The 22,427-nt window shown below is 44.8% G+C and overlaps 1 protein-coding gene across 1 annotated transcript in view; it reads left to right on the top strand.

The window, feature by feature from the left end:
• Positions 1 to 18,425, top strand: part of LOC118775694 (sorting nexin-19-like) — a 33,506-nt gene extending 15,081 nt beyond the window's left edge. The window contains exons 10-12 of the mRNA XM_036525728.1: positions 13,882 to 14,066; positions 15,072 to 15,159; positions 18,222 to 18,425. Of these exons, the coding sequence (XP_036381621.1) occupies positions 13,882 to 14,066; positions 15,072 to 15,159; positions 18,222 to 18,345 (397 nt within the window). The 3' untranslated portion in view covers positions 18,346 to 18,425. The remainder of the gene's footprint in view (positions 1 to 13,881; positions 14,067 to 15,071; positions 15,160 to 18,221) is intronic.
• Positions 18,426 to 22,427: the final 4,002 nt, after the last annotated feature.

Below are 22,427 nucleotides of genomic sequence, written 5' to 3' on the forward strand. Positions count from 1 at the left end.
AAAAAATTTCAAATCTAATGGTTTCATGCACCTGTGTCTGTACCAGCTAGCTTTTACCTAGTCTGGCCAACTATTGAAACCTGGTCATGCAGCACTTCTAGTATTGTTGACTCTTTATATGGCTTTCTGATGTGTTGTACTTTGCCTCACTTGGAAGTCGCTTTGGATAAAAGTGTCTGCCAGGTGAATAAATGTAAATGTAGTAAAGAGGTATCAGTAAAAGGCTGTGCTGACCTGTTCCAGGATTTAACCTGATCAGCTTTAGCCTCCTGCCCACCAACCCTGACATGAGGAGGCAGGGACAGCTCTGGGGCTGTGTGCAGACTTTGGGTAGAAATGCAACTCATGAACGGAGTTCTAGGTTTCTGCTCTTTAAGGTAAATGATATTCTGCTGTAAAGTACAATATACTGCTGATTACAGAATGAAGCAATCATAAATGAAATAATTCTCTTTTTTTAGCCAGGAAAATCCAGCTACAGCCAAATGCAAAGTGTTCATTAAAAACATACGTGCAGTATGATCTTGTTGCAGACAGTAATTATCTCAATAAATTACCTTAGCTGCAAATAGCCTGAGGCTTACTGTATTGTAGAAATATAGCTGAAGAGATTAAGGCTTTGAAAGTATAACTGAGGGGACAATTGTGCAGTCATTTTCTCGATCATGTGTGCATCGGATTACGTATTTGGTATAATTTATTCGGAACACTGGCTTTATATTAAATTGGAACCAAATGGTCAAAAGGACCAGTTTGGCATCGCATCTTTTATTTTTAGTTTGCTTGGTCAGTCAGCAGTTTTGCAAACAGAGAACTGTCAGACAAGATTATTTCCCAGTCCTCAGAGCCAGTCATTAGGACTGTTGCCTTATATCCTGGCTAATGATGGTTACCAGTGAAGAGAGCCAATTGGCCAATGTCTGCCATGCTTTAGAACACTTGACACAGCCAAACCGCACTTTATTTTTATTCTTATGATTTGTAAGTAAGTTCTATCCATTGACCTTTGGCATACAGATGTCCCACTAGTGTCCAATTGCATAAAACACCATAAGTATTGAGTAACGCGTGTGTAACTCGTGTGGTAATTATAACACATTTCCCCTTATGGTGGTGAGAGGCTGCTTTGTGTAACGGCCTCACGAGTCCAGAAACACTGACAGAATGATAAGTGAGGAAACTGAGCTGTGTTTCAAAGCACGGGCTCTTCGTAAAAATGTCTACGCTGCGTGTCCGGGCTCCAGGGTTGAATGGATGCGTAACATTGTGTTCTTCATTCTGAAATCGCCAGCTCATACGGATCGAAACCAGCGCAGATCAATCGCTAGTTTAGTTACTTTCTGTATATTGTCTGGGCATTATTCTGGGCACGCTCACAATGTAATGAAATATGCAATCATGCAAAGGTTTTGCAAGCCTGCCTTTTGCGTTTATTACAGCAGAGTCAGTGCAGTGGTTTTCACTGCAAGAATTAGTCCTTAAAAAAACTTTGAGGTCCTGACTAGGAAGTTCTTTAGCATTGAATATCTTGCTTCTGCTTGTGTGTATCTTTGCAGTGAATACCAACAGTTACGTGCAGATATATGAACTACGCGTAAGAGAACTGGTTCTCTTATGGTCATAAGGCCCAATGATATAGGCAGACAGTTTGTTTAGATCAAAGTTATCTGTGGGTGAACGGTGTTCGAGCAGCGCTATAGGAGCATTTTGTCACATTCCCTGACAAGCCGCTGGCTCTCCTTTGCATACAGTCCTCATTCTGAAAGCCGTAGCTGTGGCTGCGCGGTCTTTTGCTCAGAAAGCCCCTTTGGCGTGTCTGTGTGTCTGCATATCTGCATATCTGCATGTCTCTTGTGCTGTGCTGCACCTGTTGTGCAGGGAGCGTACTCTTTATTTTTATTCCTTTAAGATGAAACAGATACTTTAACAAACAGTAAAGCGGGGCTTCGGGGACTGATGACAGCTTAATGTGCAGTAAGGGAAGCTCACAGCGTGAGCTGGTGAACCCCCCGATCATCCCCCTGCCCCTGGGACTGGCCTCAGAGCTGCACCGGCTCATTTTGCAGTCAGCTTTGTTTGAAAGTAGGTTGTTTGTCTCAGTGAAAGCAGATTCTGTCCCCTTTCACCTGATTTAGCAGAGGCTGAAAATAAAAATAGCAAAATTGTATATATAAAAAAGTAACCCAGTGTTCCTCTGACAAACTCGGTTATGTCTAGAAGTAAAGAATGGAACCTAGACACATTCCGGACATCTGAGAAATCGGCTGTGTCATGTCAAATATGTGGAATGATGCAGAATAATGTCCCTTTTCCAAAGAACAGGCCTGGTGGCCACATAAATGGAGAAAAAAAACGTTTGACTCCCTGAAAGGTTAGAGCTGCACCTTTTTCTCTCAGACACCCTGTTAAGGGCCTGAGTGCCGATGTTTTATTTATAAACGGAGCGTTCAGTCTAGCGTGCCCTATCCAGCCGTGCCTTTATGTTTCTTGGAAGCTGGACGAAGGGCAAAACAGCACGAGAGGCAGCGGAAAAAATCTTTTTGGCCATTTACTCTACATACCCTGCATTTCTGCAGAGGTTGCCTCTGCTGCCACACCTTTCCAGCCATCTGCCCAGCAGATACATGATGTACATGATGTGTCAAATGGGTCCTTTCTGCTCTAGTGCATAAAACCCTCTAGTTCCACACGCACCCTAAACATTCAGCTGAGAGGGAACATCGATTTTTAATGGGAGGGGGACTTTCTGGACTTTTTTTCAGTGTTAAATGGTTTATTGTCTGAACAGGTACTGTACAGTACTAAGAATGTCAGCACTGAATCATTATCGCTTGGCGCTGTATCACAGGGTGTCAACACAAGTGACCTCCCGCAACGGATGGATTTGGAGCAGAAAATGCAGTTGCTGTTTTTAGCCAGTCTGGAATGAAAAATTTTATGTTCCATATCTCCTCCTGTAAATTGCGTTTTACAGTAGGAACCAGTACATTTTAATTTAGCTTACCTCCCGAGGGTGAGGCCTTGTACCCTAAGCACACCTGTTCTAGTGCAACGCTTGATGCTTTTCATGGTCGAGGACAATTCTAAATCACTGACCCCAGAGTAGAAATTCTGAAGCTTTATAACAGGGCAGAGTGTTTGGGAGATCTATGATGTTCCTTCACATACTTTAGTTATTAAACTCCATCCATCTGTATGCAAGTGTTTCCATGAGATTTTGCCACACCAGTGCTTTAGGTCTCCAGATTACAGATTATTTGTTATCAGAGAGATAGAAATAAGGCCATTACACAACAGTCTTGATCTCATGTTTAATACAGAGGAGTGTCTTATAAAGTCTTCCGAATGAAACAGACCAGGGTTTCCACAAAACAGAGTGCATGCATCATTTTCTAGATATCACTTGGATTAAGCCAAAGTACTAAATAGTGCAGGAAATGTGGATATGGTGCCTTGTTATGAATGTCACAGGTAGGATTCCCGTAGGCTGAGGTTAAATCTGACCTGAGCCTATTATCTTGGCAGGCAGACAGCTGTTAGTCTGAGGAACGCGATTGGCTGGGATGCAGATGCAGACTACGCCCACAGAGGGGTCCACACAGGCCTGCCTCTGTGTGAAACAATGTAACGCTGTGACACTGCTCCATCTCGAGCTGCTTTAAAGGGCAAACTTACAAACGACTGCACAAACAAGCCGCGCTGCCCTCCCCCTCACCCCCAGCACCCCAAAATCAGTGCACTGTTCGGGCCCGCATTCCCAGACACACAATAAGATATCTATATTCAGCCGGCTGTTGACAGAATCGGTGGGGTGGATGCCTGCAGTAATGTGTCTTTGGCCGCACTGATGTCTGCCCCCCCCCCCCCCCCCTCCCCCCCTTGCAAGAGAACACCAAACATGTGATGCAAGAACTCTGATCAACACAGTCAGCCCTCGAGAGGATATTGTTAGAATCCTAAAAAAGGGGTCCGAGTGGTAAGTCAATCCGGGGAGAAACACGAGCAGGGCACAAGCACATCGTAAAGCGTCAGTGACATGAAGTCATCAGTTAACGTGCCCCACCGCGGCACTTTTTAACCCCCCCCATCTTTTTTCACCCAAAGACCTAGTTTTGGGGGTGAACTGAAAACGCAGCTCAGTTACCTTGAATGAAAGGCTTACTTTTTTGCGTCTGGCCTGGCTTCCGACTTCTGGCCTCCAGAGTACAGCAGGCTAATTTAGATTCAAACAAGAATCAGTGTGAGATTCCTTGGCCAGAAATGGTAGCATTCAAATGAAAGAATTACGGCTTAGTGTCAACAGTTGGAATTTGACAAGCCGTTTTAGGCCTGGGGTTGAGGTTTTCTGTGTATAATGAATCAGGACTTAGTAAATAAGACTCTTGAATCCCGGACAAATATTTCATCAGTTTCTTGATCTTTTCATCCCGTTTTGAATGACTCAAATACCTGGCCTCTTTGACTAAGGCCTCCCTGATGTGTTTATTTGTGTGTTGGTTTTTGAGGAATGACATATCGTCAACATGGATGTCTGTCTGGCAGTGTACAAGAGCAGTTATGGCTGAATTTGTTCCAGAGTTGCTAATTAATTTGGGGGTCTATGCAGATGTAAGATCTTCATGTGAAGAAGAAATCCAATATAAAGGCTTTTTTTTATCATTTTCTTCCCTATTTTAAAGCAATGCGGAGTCTGCTCAGTGTTTCTGCTCTCAGGGGCCTTCATCTGAGCACAGTTCATGCGCGTTTTGTTGGTGGTTGGTGTGTATCACCAGGAGACTATATGTGCGTCTGGGCAGGGTTGCTTTCCTGGTGTGTTGGATACATAAGCTCCCTGCTGTGACTGCCTGCAAGGCTCTTGGGGGGTCTGTTCATTTCTCCAGCCTTACTGGAATCGTGCAACGTGAGAAGCACGTGGCGTCGTTGGGGAGTCATGACGGTGGCTGGTGTGAGGTGGTTTTTTTTTTCTCACTTTATTTTTTCTAAATATTAGTTATAGCAGCTGCTGATACTGGTTATTTAAGTCATAAATCATTCCGGGAGTGACAGTTTAACATGTCTCTAAAGCCTGATGGATAGCTGTTCTGCAAGTTTCATCACAGTAGGATGAATGTGTCAAAGGGCCCTGGTCCATCTGCTGTAGGGGGTGGCGGGGGGGGGTATTTTTGAACTGCTCTCAGGCTTGGCACGCCTCCCGCTTCCCTCTCTCGATCCCGCGTTACTCTCGTCACGGTGAGGGCACTGTGGCGGCGGCGAGCAGGGATGACCACAGGGAAGTCCCTCTGGTGACTTAGCTCCTCGCGATTACCCCTGTCCCGTGCTGCCCGGGAGTTATCCTTTACCTCCGTGCTCAGGCCCACAGGAGCCATTACGAAGCGGCATGTAGAGCTCTTCAGAACATCCGGTACCTGATCCCCTGCTGTGCGCCCCCTTCGGGAGACTACCACAGACAGGATGTCGTCCCACACACCCCCTCCGAGCTGCCCGGTATCCCTGTCCGCATGTCTGTGGCTGTGTGTCGGAAAGAGCCGGCGCATCCATTCCCTAGAGACCTGAAAGGTCCTCTAATAAACTCTCTGAAATCCAGTCCCAGTCACGAGCCTGAAAGACTCCAAAGTACAGGCATCAGGAGGCCGGCAGTGGCCCGCCAAACCGGCGAATCAAAGCAGCGGCTGACAGCTTCGGTATCAACATGCTGGTGAGATCACTGCAAGGAGACAGCTGACGACAAAGAGGGACGAACACTTAGTGGGGTCTGTAATTTCATCGCTCACGGGCAGCCGGTTCGGGGAACGGGGAGTGGGTGGGGGGGGTGTTCACTGCACTCTCGCAGGTCTGTGGGTGCCAAGGCCCTGCAGTTAGAACACTGAGGCATGCCGATGCAATTACAGCATAGAGCAATAAACAGCATTTTAATAGATTGACCCAGAAAGCTAATTAAATATTGGGCTTCTATTGGAAATGGATCTGTTTGCAGAGAGAGAGAGCTGTCGCCTTTGGTGGGTCTCGGAATTCTGTGCATTAATACCACACACCACTGGGTGGAGGCAGAGAGCTGTCTGATCTTGAAGTGGTTGCACCATAGCAAGCACGGCTCAGCCTGGTGGAAGGTGTTCCAGTGCTATAGCTTGCACTGTATATAGTGGAGTGTGGACTTAAGTGCTTGCCTTTTAAAATTCTCAGTGCACAATGCTATCAGAGATGACAATGCATGCTTGTTCTTTAATCGACGATAACCATACCACAGTTAGCAAAATTGGTTGTTCATAATGTATGGAATAATAAATTTCAACCACCGAAATTCTCCAAGTGTGTTACAAGCTGGCGGAACCTGTTGCCTGTAGGACTTACTGTCATGGCTTTGCTAACTTTACTGTGCACTGCCAGGGGTACTATGTGCTTCTCTCACCATGACATCAGCAGGCTTACAATCAGCTTTTTCTTCTCTGCAGTAATTATCTCATACCACAAGAGGGCAGTGTGAACCTAAAAAAGTTTCACAGACACATAAATATTTTCCGTCTAATCTGTAGGTGTGTGTGCAAAACAACTCAGAATGAAACTGTTTATATATTTGTAAAATATTAATGAAATTTCAGTCACGTAGTCGGGATACTGGGGTTGTAATGAGCGCCATTTCGGCATATTGTACGTTGAGATTTTTAATATTTTATTCTTACTATGTAATCATTTAGTCAGATATTGTCACTGATAACCATTTGAGACAACATGAACTTGTGAGCTCCTTGTTGGCAGTTGTAGAGATGAAAGGCAACCAATATTTTTATCTCTGCGTTCTGCCCCTTTGGTGTGAATGATCACCTGTAGGAAATTACTTCATTGTTATTGGAGCTGTAACCACCTGCTCCCTATTTACCCTCAGACTGCACTGGTTATACAGTCTGCCTTCAGAGACAGTGACTCATCCAGAAAACAGAAGCTGTAGTAAACCGCTGCTCCGCTTGTTTCTTAGAAATTACGCTTGAATATCCCACAATGCACCTGGTTGGACTACATGCTGGTAAACGGGTCCAACAATCTGGATTGGATAATGGAGCGCGGCGGGGGTTTGCCCCTGGGTGGCAGAGCTTCTGCAGACTCCTGATGTTGACTCACAGGCCCCTTTTGTGTGGACACAGTGAGCCTGGTGTTTGAGCGCTGACTCAGCGGTGGGGGACACGTTGCAGAGCCGTCTCTCCACGCAGCGGACCCGGCGGGCTGCTCCCCTGCTGCTCCTCCACAAACGCTCCTTTTGCGTCACCGTCTTTGCGTATCCGCTCTGCCGCTGATCACCGCCAGCCCCGCCAGGGAGCGGCCGACTTCCCGCAAGTGTGACTGCCCCCTTCCGCTGTCACTCGGGCGGGAAAGAGGAGAGGCGAGCGCACGAGCGCACGAGTGCACGAGCGCACGTCACCAGCGGCTCTGACACTCTCCAGCCCTCTGTGCTTTCCTGCTTGTGTGTGTCACCAGACGTGCACTTCTCCACATTGCTTTTCTTTACATACCATTATTGGCATTCATCCAGAGAGCGGCTTATTATCATGTTATTCATTTACACAGCTGGATGTTTACTGAGGAATTCTGGGTTAATTACCTTGCCCAAGGGTACAGCTGCAGTGCCCCAGTGGGGAATCGAACCGGCAACCTTTCAGTTACGAGTCCAACTCCTTCACCACTAAGCTACACCGCCACCCCTTTGAGCTACACCGCCGCTCCCTCTCTAGCCCTCTGTGCCTTCCTACTCTGGGCCCTGGTCTCAGGCTTGTATGTGCCACCAGGTGTGCAATTTTCTACATGTCACTGCACAGGGGGTGAATTAGTTTTATTAAATAATGCTCATTTATGGCTGCCTAGGCCCTATTGTGCTGCGTTCTGTGTTTGCCAACACCTGCTACTTCTTGTATTTGATGTTAATTTTATGTGTAGTATTATAATGTATTATGAATCAGCATTCTAGGGACTGTTGTACTGTAGTATAATTGGCTTTGTCAGAGTGCACAAGTTAACTTGTGGTAGGGCTTGAATGGCGTTATGCTCACACTCACTGGTCTGGGAGTGTTGTCAGCCTGGTCTGACACTGTTGCTCATTTAAATTGAATGGGCACACTTGGATGTTCTTTTGTGATGGAGATCCAGTCGCTCTGGATAAGAGTGACTTCCAGTAATGTAACGCTACCAGACTGTCGGTACATCCTGATCTTGCAATCTAAACATGATTTTGGCAGTTTGGTTTTCCGTGTCGTGCTGACCGGACCTCTGATGATGTAGACCTAGGTTTTTGTCAGGCAGGACAAATTGGGGCCTGTTCTAAACAAGTGGTTCTCATTTGGAATGGGTAAAAAAAAAAAAAGTTGAGCAGATCCAGTTGGTCGCCTGTTGCCAAAAAGAAACTGGACACACTGAAGTGTGACTTTTTTACTGCAGCCTGATGTTGCGTCCTCTCCATGCACGCACAGTGTGTGCTCAGAGACAAACAGACACATGCACTGTGCACAGACAAACACACTGCAGAGAACTGTAGCCGTACTGGCCAAAGTAGGTCATTGTTACACTCCTGCGTTTTATGTTATATAGCATTACTGCACACTTTCTGAGCAATGTTTGTTTAAGCCATGGGGACAACGTGATTCTTACAGGGCACTGTGGGATATCGTGAAACATTATGGAAATATGGAAAACAAAAACTTAGATCTGATTCCCACTGCAGCTGTCTCCTTCCTTAGCTGAGGGCCACTTTCGGTGCGGAGTGGGGATTAACATATCTGGCACTGGTGGCGGGGCCATCTGGAGGCTGTTTGACGCCATGACATGAGTTAGTGCTGTAGAACAGGCAACTAAGTAGAATGTCAATATGTACAAGTCTGTTTTTCCTTCAGTTAAGATCAAAGTCTGTATGTTGCAAACAAATGAGCCCGCAGACGGATTGTTAGTAGATGCCTCTGGGGCCTGAGAGAGCTGATTGAAGGGACGCTGGATGCCTGTGCTACAGCGTTTTGGTCCCTGCTAGCGTAGAGTAGTCAGGGGCGCAGCAGTGAAAATATTATGGAGTTGCTTGGGAGAAACACTTGGTTCCCATCAAGTGTTCCTCTGGGGTTTTAGATTCAGTTCCTTTGCATGTAATGGTTGGATGAAAGAGCGCCCAGAGACTCCATCAAGCGGATTAAGCAACGCAGCCCTTGGCAGCCCCGGTGGTTCATTTTCATTTCCATTTACAGGTTTTGTGATTAGAACTGTACATGTAGCCTCTCGCCCCCAAAAAACAGACCACATGCACCTTCAAAGCACATCTGCACGAGACGCGTCATTCTTTTTTTTCTTTTCGTGATGCTTTACGGTGTTGCTGCTCGTTTTGTTCCGTCCCCCCCCCCTCTCTTAGACCAGGATCACAACTTAAAGGTTAAATATCTTGCTTGGATTGGAGCTGGGGTCTACAGGATTAAATAGACTGTTTAACGACATGCAAAGTACTGGATTAGAAATAATTGGGCAGGCAACAGTATTCACTTTAAAGCATCATGCTGGATTTAGCTGACATGGACATTCTGGTTGTGTGTATTTAAAGTGGAGCCTAAATGTTAACGGGGATAAGAAGCTGCATTTTATGTCTTCCAGTTGTAACAACCCTTTTAATGTCACCTAAAGATGTTTTGATGTGTTCTTTGAGGACAGTGCTTTGTAGTTTTTGGTGTCAGACCTCTTCTGTCATTGTCAGTTTTAGTTTTAGAATTTTAACAGCAGGGCCAGGTTTAACTGGTCTATGATTTGGTATAGATCACATGACTGACACTTTCTGGTTGTATTTCACTAGAAAGGTCACATTTTACAGTCGAGATCGACGCTGGCAAAAATGACATGCAGGCAAGCGGCAAGACTTGATGTAAAAATCAGAAGTTTCAGAAAGCCTTCGCTGTGTTCAAATATCCAAAAAGGAAAATGTTAAAAGGTGTCAGAGCCGTTTGAGCTGCTCTGCAGCTTAGTATTTAGAATCGTAAATTTCCGGTTCTGTTGCCCTACCATCTGTCAGGCTAATGTTGTTTCACAGTGTTTGTGGTTGTGATTCTAGGCTCTGCATTCTGAAGCTGAAAGTGCCCCCCCTTATTTGTATGCTTGAGATCAGGAAGTGGCAGTTAAGCATGGTGGCAATGAGCAGGCCTCGTAACTGAAAGGTTGACAGTTTGAATCCCTGCTAGGGCACCTTAACCCAGAATTGCTTCAGTAAATATTCAGCTGTATAAATGGATAATATGTAAACAATTGTATCATATGTGAGTCCCTCTGGATAAGAGCGTCTGCTAAATGCCAGTAATGTAATGTAATAAATAGGCTGTTTGAGAGACAGTCATCTTGCTTGCCCAGGGACATCAATTTAGAGCAAACGATTGGCAGATCCACTATCCTCTGTATGTCTTTAGCTGTGATATATAGGCCATTGTCAGAAAAAATATAAGCAAGGAATTGTCTTCATGACATAAAAAGTGATTTTTTTTTGGATTAGCAAGGTACCGAAGGAGAACGTTCCTGTCTACACTCTCTCTTGACAATGATGTGTATGCAAATAATACCACACAGACCAAATTTTGAGTCTATCAATAGTGTTGTTTTGTACTCTGAGCAGTACCAGGTGAGAATTCACAGCGTGGTGTTAACTTGAGAATCTGAAGCCAGCCAGTGTTTTTTCATATGTAAACATGACCTAGAAAAGAGAGCGATAGCTCATATTACTGAGGGCCGTCCTGGTGATTTGTGGTGGCGCACTGAGTAGGCAAATGAAACTGTTGCGAAATCTGATAAATACTGAAAATTGCTGATATAATATTAAAAGGAATTGGTTGGAGAGATTTTGACATTGGTACGACCATGTCAGATGGGGTCAAAGTGGTTTTCAGGTAAAGTTTGGAGAGAAATATGTACTTAGAGTGTTTCAGAGATTAATGTTTTCATTGTATCATATGCTATATAAAAAAAACATGGCTGGCATATTTATAAGTATTTTTGCTTTAATGTTTTTGTTGTGTTTTCTCTTTTCTTAACCAGAACATTGATTTAAGGCCACCTAAGACCCTTTGCCTTGTGTAACCTGACACTAATGTTTATGGAGAGATCCTTGAAAAGCCTGGGGAGTCGGTGGCCGGTTGGGCCTGTTTCACTGGACCAATTACTCAAACATATGGTACCTGGGAAGCGGACAGCATGTGGGATGAAAGGAGGCATGTGGATTTAATAAACAAGAAAACAAGAAGCAGCTCGCCGCTCGGAGGAAGAGTGTGCCACCTTGTAGACGCTAATGCGCGCAAACCACTGGGCCCTTGTCAGAGGAAAAGAAAAATAAATAAAATCGATTGTGGGTGTCGTGGCCAGAGCAGTGGGATGTTTGCCGTTTCCGAGAACGGAGACGTTTATCATCAACGCGTTTGCTGAAGTGTGTCCGGTTTCACTTCCTTCAGCTGCTCCTTCTCTAGCCCTTTCTATTTAGTCTGGACATTCAGTCCTGCAGTATATTCCCAAACATAACCTTTCAAAAATAAACACCCCCTCTCTGAGCTACCAAGCGCTATTTTTCTTCTCAGACACAATCCTGCTTGTTTATCCTCTAAGACAAAATGCATACGTACAAAATGATCTTTTAGATCAATTTCTCTAAGAAGAAAGGGTGCAATTACAAATTTCCCACAGTGAAAAAATTACATTAATTTCCTTTTTAGCTGCATATTTATTGGCAATGACCTATGTAAGATATTAAGTGTTACTTGTGTTAGTTTGCAGACAAAACATTCTGAGCGAGTGTTTGGATATCAAAAGTGAAGCAGTGCTCCACAGCTGTTGTTTTGGGAAAATACCAGCTTCTCACTGAGTGCCAACACAACTTAGCGCACGAGAGAGAGAGAGAGAGAGAGAGAGAGAGAGAGAGAGAGAGAGATAGGTAGTCCCCAGGCTCGAGCTCCTGTAGTGCTCCTGCCAGCCGTGCCTCTCAGTGGCTCTGGGGAGTCGGCTGCCCCACGGAACCATAAAGCACAGTTACAGTCACATGGGCATCGGATCAGTCTGCCTCTACAGAGACCCACACGTTCTCAGAGCTCGGTTCAGAAAACAGAGAGCGGCATTAATCTGCGTCTCCACAGCGTTAGACGGCGCTTTCAGTGGTGCCAGGGACTTTATGTGAAGGTGGTTCATTGGGTTTGGTGCTGGTTGGAAAGTAGAGCTGAATGGTCACATATCATTGTGAGGCTTCCTGATGGTGGGAGTGAGGGAGGACTGAAATTAATGATGTCAGTGAAGGGGCGAAAGGAAATCACTGTAAATCTAAAATCCAGCAACATTCAAAGCCTGATTCACATACGTAGCTAAGTTTCCAAAGTTCAGTTTGGAAGCAAATGTAATGGAATGTAATGAAGCCTGTATTTATTTTTTCTGTAAAAAATACATTTCTTTTTCTTAGTTATAGTAACCCGTAGACATGGTACCTAAAATGAATGCATTGTTTCCTTTTTGAAATAAGGAAATATGACCTTTTTATCATTAGCTATCACAATTTGCTACCGCTCCATGGTTGCATCCTTCATGAAAGGGTTCAGTCATACAGCCGTGCTGCCGGCTCTCTCCCCAGACAACACACACCACGTGTGAAGAGAGCATTGTTCACGTCAGCCTTGTGAGGATTGACATTGGGATGCTCTTCATAGGCATTATTATAACAGCATTTTGCAGGCAGACATGGTGGTTGAACCCAGATGTGGGAGTGTCAGCGTGTAATGGCCTGGCTGATCCCCCTGTTACAGACCACGGTATGAGTGAGGGGTGTGACATATAGAGACCAGTGGAAGCGAAACGTAAAGATCCACACCATGGATCCCCCACAGACCAGGACCGCCTCTGTGAACTGCAGCCGTGCAGAACCGGGAAATCAAAGCAACCCACGGGCACCACTTCAGTTAGACAGTTCAAAAAATACCGACCGACCAGGAAGCGTTAAGATAAGTGAACTTGAGGGATTCATACACTTTTTTTAAATGATTTCCGTGGATTTTGACAGATTACATAACAACATCTGTAATGTATTACTTTAGTGTTCGTTGGTTTTGTCTTCTTCCTTCTGTCAGATATGATAAATCCCGAATGTCAAATATTGCATAAGCGTATTATCCGCACATATGTTACAAAATACCATTTAATGGGTATATGGTAAATGCAATGTATTTTCTACCATAAAATTATTTACGAGACAGAGTAATCTTTGTGTTTTTGTCCTATTATTCAGTATGTTTAAAAAGCGCACATTCTGTTTTGGCAATGATTGTCCTATCGATTCTGTGGTGTGGTTAATATGTACCCCACACATGGCACATGTGCTCAGCTCACACACTTACTGTGCCTGCAAGTGAACAACCAAGTGCCAGTTATGGTTCTATTAACACAGTTAGCACTAATAGTACTATTAGCTGTCAACCCTGGGTGGGTTGTGAGAACCCTGTCCACTACACCTCAGAACTCACTGTGGTCAGCTAGCTACGTCACGCCTGCAGACACCACAGGCATAGGGCTAGGGGAGATAGAGACACAGGAGACAGGGAGACAGAGGGTCAGGCGGTACAGAGACACAGGGGAACAGGGAGTAATATAAAGATGCAGGGGTGTAATGTAATGGGAGAGGGAGAGAGGGTGATGGAGCGGCAGGACGAGCTGAGAGACAGAGGAGACAGGGCTGGAAGTGAGCAGAGAGGGGACTGCAGTGTGAGTAACATTTCTGTGTGTGCGCGTGTGTGCGCGTGTGTGCGCGTATGTGCGCGTGTGTGCGTGTGTGTGTGTCTGTGTGTGTGCGTGTGTGCGCGCGTGTGTATGTGTGTGTGCGTGTGTGTGCGTGTGTGTGTGCGTGTGTGTCACCTGCAGGTGGCTGGACGTGGGTATGGCTAACCTGACCAGCACCCCCTGCTGGGTGATCTACCTGCGGGTGCTGCAGGAGGCCGTGTGGCCTGATGGCACGCTACCTGTCCAGCCCCGCCCCGCACGCAGTGACCAGCAGAAGGAGGAAACTAGGCAGCAGTCCCTGCAGTGCCTAATGAAGCTGCTCCCAGGTCAGTGCCTAATGAAAGTGCTCTCACGTTAGTACCTAGTGAAACTGCTCCGAGGTCAGTGCCCAGTGAAGCTGTTCTGGAGTCGGTGCCCAGTTAAGCAGTTCTGGAGTCAGTGTCCAGTGAAGCTGTTCTGGTGTTTATTCCCAGGAGGCTTGATTGACGAATTCATGGTCTGCTCCTTTTAGCCTTAGTATTTGTAAAATTGTGACAGTTAGAAAAATAAAGAATTCAAAGCAAAAGATTAAATAAAGGTTGTTTTTTGTTTTAAATCAAATAAACTTTGCTGTCATTTTCATTCATAGATGTCAGTGAAGTCATTTAAAATGTTTAAGTTAAAATGTTTCACATGTGGTTGTTTTTGTATATGCACATGTATTTTTTATTTGGGTGAATGGCCACCTGTTATACTGCAGTCTACATCCTGTCTCGTGCCTGCAGTGATTCATCGTTATATAACATTTTACTAATTGAAACCCTGCATTCATCATTCACTTATTTTTCTACTGCAGTGTTTTAAGAATCCTTAAAATGTATCTCTCAAGCCAACATCAAGTCTCTTACAGAAATGAAATAGCCCAAACTGCATATTTGTTCATTTCTGTTTCATGACGTAGCCTTTGACCGTTTAATTAAAATTACTGGTGAATAACCAGTGCTGTCTATGTCAGTTCTGTAGAACAGAGAGTCAAGAAAATATCTGGCGGTCAGAAGCTTCACGAAAAATAAAATTAACATTTAATTCTGTAACAGAGCCAGAAGTCTGATGTTTTTCCAACTGAACACCTAGTGTGGTTTGAACAATAGCCTAAAATACAGTATGCAGAATACAGTAGTATTCCAGGGGGTGTGGGGTGTAGAGGAGGGAGCGTGGTCTGGAGAGACTGTGTGGGAACAGACTGTTCCACTATAGCTCTGCATTCACGCCTCTGTCACAGAGGTGATTTATGGCTTTGTTCTGTTATTTTTGAGTCAGAGCATTGTCTGCGATCTCCTCCGTATTTACAGATCTCATCCCAGACATGCTGGGCTCAGAGAAGTACAAACTGAGCTGGCAGACCGTGCTGGAATCCCTGCAGGACCCCCACATCAACAGGTGATCCTCACATGGAGTCCACACACGCATGTACACACACACATACACACGTACACACACACAGGTACACACACACACACACACATACACATACACACGTACACACGTATGCACACATGTGTACATACGCACGCACGCACACACGCACACACATATGCACATGTGTGCACACACACACACACACGTACACACACACATACACACGTACACACACACACGTATGCACACATGTGCGCACACACACACACACACATACACACACACACTCACTTGCACATACACTATATGGACAAAAGTATTCGGACGCCTGACCATTACACCAACAGGGACTGTAATGACATTTTATTCAAATACATATACTTTAATATGGAGTTGGTCCCCCTTTTGCAGCTATAACAGCTTCCATTCTTCTTGGAAGGCTTTCCACAAGATTTTGGAGTGTTTCTGCAGGAATTTGTGCCCATTCATTCTGTAGAGCATTTATGAGGTCAGGCACTGATGTTGGACGAGAAGGCCTGGCTTGCAATCTCCATTCCAGTTCATGCCAAAGGTGCTCGATGGGGTTGAGGTCAGGGCTCTGTGTGGGCCAGTCAATTTCTTCCACACCAGACTTATCAAACCATGTCTTTATAGTCCTTGCTTTGTGCACTGGGGCACAGTCATGTTGGAATAGAAAAGGGCCTTCCCCAAAATGTTGCCACAAAGTTGGAAGCATAGCATTGTCCAAAATGTCTTGGTATGCTGAAGCATTAAGATCGCCCTTCACTGGAGATAAGGGGCCTAGCCCAAACCCTGAGAAACAGGTGTGGCCAAATACGTTTGTCCATATACTGTACATGCTGAAATGCCTTGCATTGATAAACACACCCATACTGCGAAATACACATAAACTCACATGCAGTTTTACTATACCGTCACATGTACCTACATTTCCCCAAGAAGTGGTGTTTTTCCAGCTTTCATTTGAATGTAATTCACTCTGCTGTCTTTCTGCCTCATTCTTACATTTAAATGCACCGAGCTGTGAAGAAAGAGAGCAATAAGTAATATGGGGTGGGAGTATTTGCATGTGTAAAATCTGAGTAGAAACATGTTCCACCGGCGATGATGAGTACTGTATTACTAAGCTTCTGTTCAATTCCACCCCCTCAGGTATCAGCTTTGCCTGCCGCATGCATACCTGAGAATGAATATTTGCTTTAAAGATATGCTGTAAAATACCAGCTTTTTTAGACAAGATGGATTTACCTGCCTGTCAGATACCGAGATTTAGCTAGATTGTGGCCTGTGTTTTATCTGTTCCATTCCATCAAGCTGTCGTCTGAGACCTTACATTACTGTGGTGGCAGGGGACAGAAATACCCAGCCTTGTCGTAAATACGCCTTTCCCGTTCCCGCTACGGGGAGCTTAAGGGTTGCAACCAGTTTGAGCGAGTACGTTCCCAGACCGCAGCTTTGGTAGGAAACCTCAGTTGAGTTAGCATACGTTAGAAGCAGTTTCAGCCCGGGTGCTGCAGGCCCTGTGGAGTGGGTAGTTTGGAGTGGGTCTGAGGGAAATACATCATGGGTTCGACCCCTGGCCACGGTTCCTCTGAGAAGTTCAGTATAGTTATATATGTGTGCGTGTGTCTGTGTCTGTGTGTGTGTGTCTGTGTGCATGCATGTGTGTGTGTGTGTGTGTGTGTGTGTCTGTGTGTCTGTGGTTCTGTGTGCCTGTGTGTGCGCACGCACGTGTGTCTGTGTCTGTGTCTGTGTCTGTGTCTGTGTCTGTGTCTGTGTGTGTGTGTGTGTGTGTGTGTTCAGATGAATTTCTGAAACAAATATCAGAACAAGGATTTCAGAGAACTTGGCCAAAGGATGATTTTTGAAAAATTGCTGAGCTCTGCTAACATAAGCCTACAATAACAAGTAGTTAGCTAACTTAGACAAAAAGTCAATAATGTGTATGTTGTAGGTAGCTTTAGTTACTTAAGTTATTTTTTTAATGATCATTTTCATTGCATTAGTCCATTTGTTAGAGTTACAGAAATCTAACGCACAGGAGTTTGAATCACAGAATGGCAGCAGTATCCCAATGAAGACACTGTCTGTTTCGTTGTTGTTTTGACCATGTTTTAATTTACAGCACACATTGACTTAAAAGAAATAAGTGACACCGAATGAGTAAAAAATATTTGTTGTGTTTTTTTACTAATATTTTAAATTGTCATATACTTGAACATGCCCTTGAATTTGTTTTCTAAGTGGATACAGTTTGGTTCAGTATATCTCTGGGTGTTCTTTTCCAAACACACACATTAGCGATGCTCACACAAGGGATACATTCATGTCTTTTTCGCTCAGAGAGAGCTTTAGTTGGATCTCGTGCATCGCAGTGCTGAGGTTGTTGGTTTAACAAAGTTATAAAGACTCAGGCCCGCGGGTCCATTTGGGAACCAGATGCTAAAGTTTGATAGTAAAAGTGCTGTAATGTCTGACCCCTCTAGATTGAGGAGGTGCGTATGTGTTGGGCAATCTCCGCTAGAGTGGAACCTCAGGCTGTGGTGCTGGATGACTTGTGTAACTGACATCTCATCCGAGCGCTACTCTAGGCTGACCAGTCGTTTTGTCTGGTGTGAACCCTCTTCTGACCTGTGCTCTTGTGTACCCCTGATCTCTTCTGACCTGTGCTCTTGTGTACCCCTGATCTCTTCTGACCTGTGCTCTTGTGTACTGCTGATCTCTTCTGACCTGTGCTCTTGTGTACCCCTGATCTCTTCTGACCTGTGCTCTTGTGTACCCTGATCTCTTCTGACCTGAGCTCTTGTGTACCCTGATCTCTTCTGACCTGAGCTCTTGTGTACTCCTGATCTCTTCTGACCTGTGCTCTTGTGTACTCCTGATCTCTTCTGACCTGTGCTCTTGTGTACCCTGATCTCTTCTGACCTGTGCTCTTGTGTACCCCTGATCTCTTCTGACCTGTGCTCTTGTGTACTCCTGATCTCTTCTGACCTGTGCTCTTGTGTACCCCTGATCTCTTCTGACCTGTGCTCTTCTGTACCCTGATCTCTGATTCTCTGCAGGCACGTGGTGTACAGCGTCTGTGACCTGCTGCTGGAGTGTCTGATCCCAGAGTCCTCTGATGAAGGCTTTCAGAGATCCCTACTGCACAGCCTGTCCGGCACTACAGAGAAGGCATCAGTGTGAAAATACACAAGCAAGCATATGCACATTCACACTCATACACATGCACACGCACAGACACGCGCGCACACACACACGCACATGCACACTCACAGACACGCACACACACACGTGCACACTCGCAGACGCGCTCGCAGACGCAAACGCGTGTGTGTACACACGCAAAAAACAGGATATCGATGTTAACAAAGTGGGCACACCTGCAGTGTAAGGATTTATTTAAGAGCAGTGTGACGACACCGTGTGGAGTCTGTCAGCCTGAGGTTGCGTGAGTCTGTCACCAATTTAAACATCCTCTTTGTCGAATCAAACTCACATGCAAACCGCTTTGACGTTTCCACACCGATTTGATTACCAGGCCACCTGTTTTGCGGTTTCGTGGATTACATCTAAGATTTCTCCTTACCGGATTCGAATCTCTGCGCCTGTATATCTCACTACCCCTTATTCTGGCTCCTATCAGGCAAACCCAGTCCAGATTACATTAATTCCACTGCAGTCCTCATGCAGCACTCAGTGTGGGGAACAGGGGTTTACTGAACGCTGTCCGTGCATTTTAATGACGTGGTATTTCCGGGCGTTTGTGCTGGGTGTTTATTGTTATTATTGTGTTGTGTTGTGTGTCTTGTCAGGGACATGTGTTGTTAAGTGAGCTGCTAAATCGTCAAATGGTGGGCTGCTCTCTGTGAACCTCTGATGTTCCAGTCCATCTGCTTGTGAGACCTGTGATACATTTCTCTGCCTCTCACTGGCGTGTGTGTGTGTGTGTGTGTGTGTGTGTGTGTGTGTGTACGTGTGTGTGTGTGTGTGTGTGTGTGTGTCTGTGTCTGTGTGTGTGTGTGTGTGTGTGTGTGTGTGTGTGTGTGTGTGTGTGTGTGTGTGTGTGTGTGTGTGTGTGTGTGTTTGTGTGTGTCTGCACATGGATGCAGAAAAGGTCTGCTATGCTGCTAAATTTTCACCTGTATTCAGAAAATACTGTAAGATACTGTTATTTTTATTTTTGTTGATCTGTATCATTTTATGTTGTAATTTTTGGGTTGTTATGAAATGGTCAGATTCACACGTGAAGGTTGAGTTGCTTTTGAAAGCAAAATGCACTTACTCAAAAATTCCAAAGAAATTTACCACCTTGACCCAAAATTGAAAAGAGCATTAAAATGACATATTTCCAGAGGGGAAAAAATATGATCACACCTAAGAGAGAATGTTGTTAGAGTTGGACTAAATGTCTTAACACACATTGTCTTAAGAAACGCTGCTTTGGTGGGGAACCTTTGAACATTCTATGCTGTATGTTTAGGAGAGCTGAAAAGAAAGCATTAACAGTGATTTGAAAATACACACGCCTCCATCATGCAAGAAATGAATATATTTTAAATGTTGAGTTAGTATATATGCTTTAAGGGTAATTTGAAATTTTGAAATTGGATATGTCATTCCATACCTTACATTCTGAAACTGATTCAGGTATGTATGTATGTATGTATGTAGCATTTATTTATTTATTTGTTTATTTATTTATTTATTTACTTGTCTGTATATCATAATGTGTAATGACAATTATATTGTACATCAGAGTGGGTCTGAAATAATACAGTAGAAACATGATAAAGTATTGAACATTGTTGGATGAGATAAGGTTACCCAAGTATGAGTGGAAAAAACAGGCATGGACTTTGGTGTTGGAGTAAAATTACTCTCTGCCTTTAAAAGGCCCGTTAAAGGTCAGACTCACTCTGCTTCAGCAGTAAGTTCTACACCAAGAGTTATTAGAAGATTAAGAAAAAAAAAGCTTACAGAAGTCTCTGTAAAGGTTTAGTCTTTGTCGGTGTGACAGTTCCGGGAAAGCGGTAGCACTGCAGCAGTCCGAACACATTTCGCGTTCTCCCGCCATACCCGTCTCCACAGGTTCCTGGAGTCCGTCTGCTACCCCCGCCTGTCTCCAGCGTGTGATGCTGTGTTTGGTTGCAGGTCCTGCATATATTCAGTGTGAGGTGAGGTTCCAGACACTGCCTGTGCTTGAGTTGCAGTCTTAGGTGCTCCAGAATGCTGCCACAGACCCCTCTGTTCGGTACAGTACAGTAGGTACTGTATCTCTCTGATACACAAACACAGCGACGTAGACACTCCACCCCTTTTACAGCAGCTGGTTCCACTTTGGGTTCTGGGTCTGCCATTAAACTACTAAGGTAAAACTACAATTATTTGAACTCCAGAGATACTGAAGCCACAGTGGTGCTGGTACAGTTGAGTTTAATTTATTTAAAACTATGACATGGTGGCAGTAGTCCAAACCCTGGCTTCACGGAACCAGGCGGCAGTGTAGCATAGTGGTTAAGGAGCAGGGCTCGTAACCAAAAGGTTGCTGGTTCAATCCCACAGTTGCCTCAGTAAATATCCAGCTGTATAAATGGATAACATTGTAAAGAACTGTAACCTATGTAAGTCGCTTTGGATAAAAGCGTCTGCCAAATGAAATGTAAATGTAAACCATCGGCAAACAGGGGGCCATCTTGCAAAGTCCCAGTGAGACAAAAAACATATAAAAAAGACCCATGGTTGTGGAGGGCCCCAAGCAAAATAGTGTATACCAGCGTGAAAACAAAAGCATTCACCAAATGACGTAAATTGTGTCAGCTCCAGCAAATGCGGTACTAGGATCCCCATCCAGGTAGCGTGAAAAACTAGTGATGCCAACGTCTCTGCTGAGTTCAGAATTGCTGCCATGGTTTTTCTTTCCCCGCTCTTTCCGGTCAGCAGTTCACTTTTTTCCGCATACCTGGAAGGGAGGCTGTCTCAAGCTGCATGATGATGTCACAGCACTCACCATGTAACACCCGAAACAAAATGTGTGTGCGAGCATAAGGAGTGTCTGGCCCTAACCCTAACAAATGAATGCAGAATATTTGGTGACAAGACTGAAGGAAAGAGACAGGTTATTCCATCTGTTAAGTTCTTCAAAGCTTGTGCATATAGTTTGTGTCCTCAAGGCTTCCACCACTGCCTCCTCCCATGGTCTACAATAGAACACGCAGTGCAGTATTATGGCACGTGCAATGTGGTGTGTGTAAACTGTGTAAATGTGAAACTTCCTGCAGTTGTGCTGTTAAGATCTGACCGTTTGAAATGCTGTCTGTTGTTGCTTGTCTTGCTGGAGTGACCACCATATGGAGTGCTGTTGTCTGTACGAGTTCTGGTGAAAATGTATTCAGAACAATAAAAAAAACAAAAAAAAAAAACAAAAGGATTTTCTTATTTTCTTATTTTTTTTAAGCACTACTCACTTGCTCTTTGCTTGAGGTTTTGGGTGGATGCATCAGCACTGCCGGTGGGAATCGGCCACCTCAGCCCAAGCCTAAGGTGCTGTCGTAATTTATGGGAAGTGTGATTTTGAAAGCAGAAATTCTCCCCCTTCGGTGTTTCCTTTAGGATTTGACACTTTCTTTCAGGCTGTGCGGTAGCGCTCGATGGCTCCTGGCTTCTGCTCGGAGAGATGAAAGGGAAATGGGGCGGTCTGTTAAACCAGTTCCTCACGGTTGCTGGCATGGCTGTCCGACAGGCCTGTAATTACAGGCTCCTCCGGCGTGTGAGTGAAGCCGTGACATTGGTGCATCTGGAGCAGTGGCTCTGTGCATGCTGACGCGGGGTCGGCCGCTGTGGACAAAAAGCAAACGCACCAGCATACTCAGTCTGATCCGAAAGAAAAAAAACACATGAAAAATACTTTTGGAGTACCTCTGGAGGTCTGAGCCATTTTTTGAATTTGATGCGTGTATACTATAGCCAAGGCCTTGATTAGTTACAAAAAACAGGATGATTTGGAATTTGCCTGAGGAGAACACCAATACTAAAAAGGGACTATAAAGGTTAGTTGCCTTAATCAGCCCATGTTCCAATTTACAAAGCTATCTGTTGCAGAGGCACTCTTTGGGACCCAGGTGACAAGTCCAAATTCTGCTATAATCTACAGATATGTAGCTATGCAGCTATATGCTTCTGTACCGTAAGTGACTGAAGCATGATTGTGTGAACTGATCTGATGTTGAACTTCCTCCCTCAGTTTCTTGACTGTCACTTTAGTTATG

Source organism: Megalops cyprinoides, chromosome 3 (assembly GCF_013368585.1).
Source record: "Megalops cyprinoides isolate fMegCyp1 chromosome 3, fMegCyp1.pri, whole genome shotgun sequence".
NCBI lineage: Eukaryota > Metazoa > Chordata > Actinopteri > Elopiformes > Megalopidae > Megalops > Megalops cyprinoides.